Below are 4,530 nucleotides of genomic sequence, written 5' to 3'. Positions count from 1 at the left end.
AGAGTGGGGTGAATGGTTTCGATTGTGTGCGTATGGAGAGAGGAAATAAGCAGATTAGGTTGCTTCAAATCCCATGAAAGTCGCTCATTCCAAAATATGGCGGTACATCTTACATCTGAAATGTCTATATTATCCCTGTAATGCATACTATGACCTTCTATAATGCAACACGAAATTAGATTCTTAGTTTCAATATGATCCGTCGATTCCCTAGATCTAAGGGTTAATATTAAGAAGGAAAAAGGATGTAAGAGAGGAAAAGGAGAATAATGCTCCCCTATATATATATACACCAAACTTTGGCTATGAGATTTCTTATTATAAACATTTGTCATGTCACTTATATTATTTATTAATAATTCATTTGTTGATTTTCCTTATTTTTAGACTGGATTCCACACACAGTATTCAGTTCATCCAAATACCAAGGCAAATAATGCAGGTGCAATAATGTTTGGGCCATTTCTGCGTGGACAGAAATTCAACTGAATTTCCTTGTAAAGGAGTTCTTTACACATTGATAATCGTGCCAATACAAATTTCAACGTTATTTGATTATTAAAATAGATTTGTTGATTGAAGTAATGTTTGGTTACCCACTCCATTTCATTATGAAATTTTTTATTATAAATATTTGTTAGGTCTCTTATCATTGTCATGTCATTGCCAATTGCATGGACATAGAATCAAACAAAATCCCATTTTATTGTGTTTTTTCTACTTTGATAATCACGTGTGGTCCTAACTCGATATTAGAGAAATCTAATTTTATAATCATCCCATAAAGTTTATTTCATTTTTCCATTTTTATCTATTTCATAAAATTTATCCCACTTAGAGTCTATCCAAAAATAAACATTAAAGACACTCGTTAATCTCTTCAATGCAGACCATCATTTAATACGAAGTTAAATATTTTTTAAAGCTCTTGCCAAATGATAAATTTTATGGGATGGAGTAATTAATATATGAGACAAATCAATTAAAACTTACGCGTGATTTGATTCTCATACATAACATCATGATGAGTCATATAAACATTAATTGATAGTATGATAGATTAGTATGGTTAGTTTGAACTTTTTCTACATTAATAATCACGAGTATTCTTTCTTGAAGTGAAATCCAAATTTATTAATTAGAGTAAAGGCCAAAACTGGTCCTGAACATATGCATATTTTATGATTTTGGTCATATACTTTATCTTTTGAATTTTTGCATCATGAACATTTGAACTCGGATCACAATTGGTCATACACTAACAATTCCGTCAATTTTTAAATGGTTTTAACCCGATTTTGACCGATTTTAAACGATTTTAACCCGAATGAGACTGTTAAAACCATCAAAATCGGTCAAAATCAGGTTAAAACCATATAAAATTTGACGGAATTGTTAGTGTAGGACCAATTGTGATCCGAGTTGAAATGTTTAGGATGTAAAACTTCAAAAGATAAAGTATAAGACCAAAATGGTAAAATGGGCATATGTTCTGGACCAATTTTGGCCTTTACTCTATTAATTATGATGTGTATATTTGAGAGTAATCAGCAATGGAAAACGAAATTAATGGGATTTTCTCTAGTGAAGTTCTAGGGTTTGTAAAAGATGAGAAAACGAAAATTTGTTCATAATTCTCAATGACTCAGACCTAATGGGATAATATAATTTATAAAATCCATCCGGCTTGATTGACTGAGGAATGAATCAATAAGAAAACCCGAGAATATTGACACATATCTAATCCAACCATAAGTGACCAATTTTCTTTTTACTCTTACTTTATTTTTCAACCTATTTATTCTTTTCACTCCTCTACTCTTCTCTCTCATAATTTGTTGTCTCTACTATAACTCTTTAAATATCAATTTCTTAAATCTCGTGTCCAAAAGAAGTGACTCGCTTATGGTGGGATGGAGGAAGCAATAATTAAATTTTCAAAAAATTAAGGAAACAATAAAATAAGGAAATACATCCAGCGCTATCTCCTATTGCGAACTAAAATCACGATATCTTCCGGGTTTGGTAGTCTTCCTTTTTGGTCTTTCCTACTTCTCTTTCGAGTTTCTTGCACCTGATTTGAATAATATTGTAGTCCTTTATTACTCCATCAGTCCCATTAAAGATGACTCACTTTCCTTTTTGGTTTGTCTCAACTAAGATGACCAATTACTACAAATGGAAACACTTTTCTCTCTAATTTATTCCCTCCCCTCTTACTATACTCTCTCCACAATACACATAAAATAAAGTTACATTAATTCTCGTGCTTCTCAAGGAAGAGGTCATCTTCCTTGGGACGGAGGGAGTACATTGTTTTAACACACTTTTTAAGGTTAAAAATGGACTCAATTTGATATTGGAGGACAAAAGACCGAGCTCTAAGAGAGAGCGAAGAAAGGAAAAAAGGTATGAATCTAAACAGAAATCAGCCCTCAAATATTAATTTCAAATGCTACTACAAAGTCACCATTGCATTAATCTTTGAAATAGGTACGAGTGGATACATCTCAAGCCTCAATCGGAGTCTGGTAGAAGAAGATATGACTGTTTTACGAAGACTACGCATTTCGATGAAAAAAATGCACAACTAGGCGATTTGGGGCGTGTCTGGGCGTAACTATTTAAATAGCTAGGTCACGACTCCCAAAGTGACTTTTGGCGGCTGGAACAAATTTTGAGAGAGAATTGGAGCTTGAAAGCCACACTTTGAACGAATTTGGCTACTCCAATGGTTAATAATTAACCAAAAACACGGAAGGTCATTATTAATTAGTTTTAGGTCATTTTTAGATCATTTTAGGTCATCATTTATTAAAATGGCCTATAAATACACTAACAATGATCTAAAATTGTTTTAAGTATGATTTTGTTCTGCGTTTTTATATTAAGATCTGATTTTGCATAGATCAAAACCTCTCTATATATATCCCTATTTAAGTTGACGCATGCTACCTTAATTCCTCCACGATTCCATTAGCAATCTAAAGAGGTAATCCCTAATCAAACACCATTCACTATATATACAATCTTAATCATACACACATTTTGTGATTCCACAGGATTCAATTTCTGTAGCCATGCGTGTGAAGGTCGTGAGCAAAAGGCTTGTCAAGCCACGCACCCCAACTCCACAAACCCTCAAAACCTACCACATCTCATTCATGGACGAACTCAATCCCACCATGAACGTTGTCGGCATTTTCTACTACCATTCCCCTTCCGCCGCCGCCGCGAACCTCGAGGGTCTCCAGCAATCCCTCTCCGACATCCTCCCCGCTTTCTACCCATTCGCAGGGCGGTACATGAAGCAAGATCGCGTCGTTGATTGCAGCGACCAAGGCGCCCTCCTCATCGAGGCGGACGTTGATCACCAAATGCTTGAGACTATGAAGCTCGACGTCGTCGAGGAGCTCAACGATATTCTACCCTGCGAGATCGGGGCAGCAGACGACGAGACGGACCCGATCTTGCTCGTCCAGCTCAACAAGTTCAAATGTGGCGGTTTGGCTATCAGCGTATGCATTTCTCATAGGGTCGTTGATGCATGCACCCTGGGAACGTTCGTCTCTGCATGGACGAACGCAGCCAGGGGAGGAAACAGGGAAGAAATCTGTCCAGTCTTTGACGGGCCAGCTTTCTTCCTTGGAAAGAATTTCCCTGCGCCAGAGTTTGGGACAACTCGGGGCAGGGAAAATGGTCTCTATAGCATCATTTGCAAGAGGTTCTTGTTTAACAAAAACACAATCTCTGGCCTTAAAGAGAGGGTTTTCAAGCCCACCGAGCAGTCATGCCCCCCTTCAAGGGTCGGGGTAGTCTCAGGGCTCATAGTCAAGGCCATTGACCGTGCTCGGGCCCAGGTGGGCCCGAGCACGGATTTATTCGTGGCGCAGGCCGTCAACATCCGGGAGAGGACCGTGCCGCCTCTCTCCAGACATTCCTGTGGGAATTTGGTAGCTCTGGCGATCACAGAGCTATCTGCAGAGGAGACGAAGAGGATGGGGCTCGAAGATTACGTTCGCGTGCTGGGGAGCGACGCGAGGAAGGCAGTGCGTGGGTGCGCGGGAGTGATAAGTGAGGAAGGGCACAGGGGGTGGATTGAGGCATCCCATGAGGCGTCGGAGGTGTCTCTGAGGGAGGATGTGAGTGTTGTGTGGGTGACGGATTGGAGCAAGTTTGGATTCTACGAGGCCGATTTCGGGTGGGGGAAGCCGGAGTGGGCGAGTGTGGCTAATGTGGTGGTGAAGAACCATGTTTTGTTGATGGACACCAAAGAGGGAGATGGGATTGAGGCATGGGTGCAGCTTGAAGATACTCACATGCCTTATTTCGAAGCCCAAATTAGAAATTTCATTTCGGCTTAGTTTGGTTTGGACAAAACTTTGTGTTGTGTAATGTGTAATAGTAATGTGTATTTTCGTTTCCCTTGTTTTATTGAATAATCGGTTCTTCTTTCATGGAAGTTCCAACGTTGATGTGCTTGTATAATGCCTAAGAGTAAAATATTGTAGTATTATTTCACCTTTATCA

General features: G+C 38.7%; 1 protein-coding gene across 1 annotated transcript; it reads left to right on the top strand.

The window, feature by feature from the left end:
* Positions 1–2,876: 2,876 nt before the first annotated feature.
* Positions 2,877–4,530, top strand: LOC121780995 (pelargonidin 3-O-(6-caffeoylglucoside) 5-O-(6-O-malonylglucoside) 4'''-malonyltransferase-like). Its single transcript, XM_042178664.1, has 2 exons — positions 2,877–2,992; positions 3,063–4,530. The coding sequence occupies exon 2, from the start codon at positions 3,081–3,083 to the stop codon at positions 4,362–4,364; it is 1,284 nt and encodes a 427-aa protein (XP_042034598.1). The 5' UTR covers positions 2,877–2,992; positions 3,063–3,080; the 3' UTR covers positions 4,365–4,530.

The sequence above is a fragment of the Salvia splendens genome, chromosome 20, assembly GCF_004379255.2.
Source record: "Salvia splendens isolate huo1 chromosome 20, SspV2, whole genome shotgun sequence".
Taxonomy (NCBI): domain Eukaryota; kingdom Viridiplantae; phylum Streptophyta; class Magnoliopsida; order Lamiales; family Lamiaceae; genus Salvia; species Salvia splendens.
This window is presented reverse-complemented; position numbering and strand designations above follow the sequence as displayed.

What these genes read in the sequence shown, in the direction of transcription:
- LOC121780995 (XM_042178664.1), top strand. Translation starts at nt 3,081, where the DNA reads ATGCGTGTGAAGGTCGTGAGCAAAAGGCTTGTCAAGCCACGCACCCCA.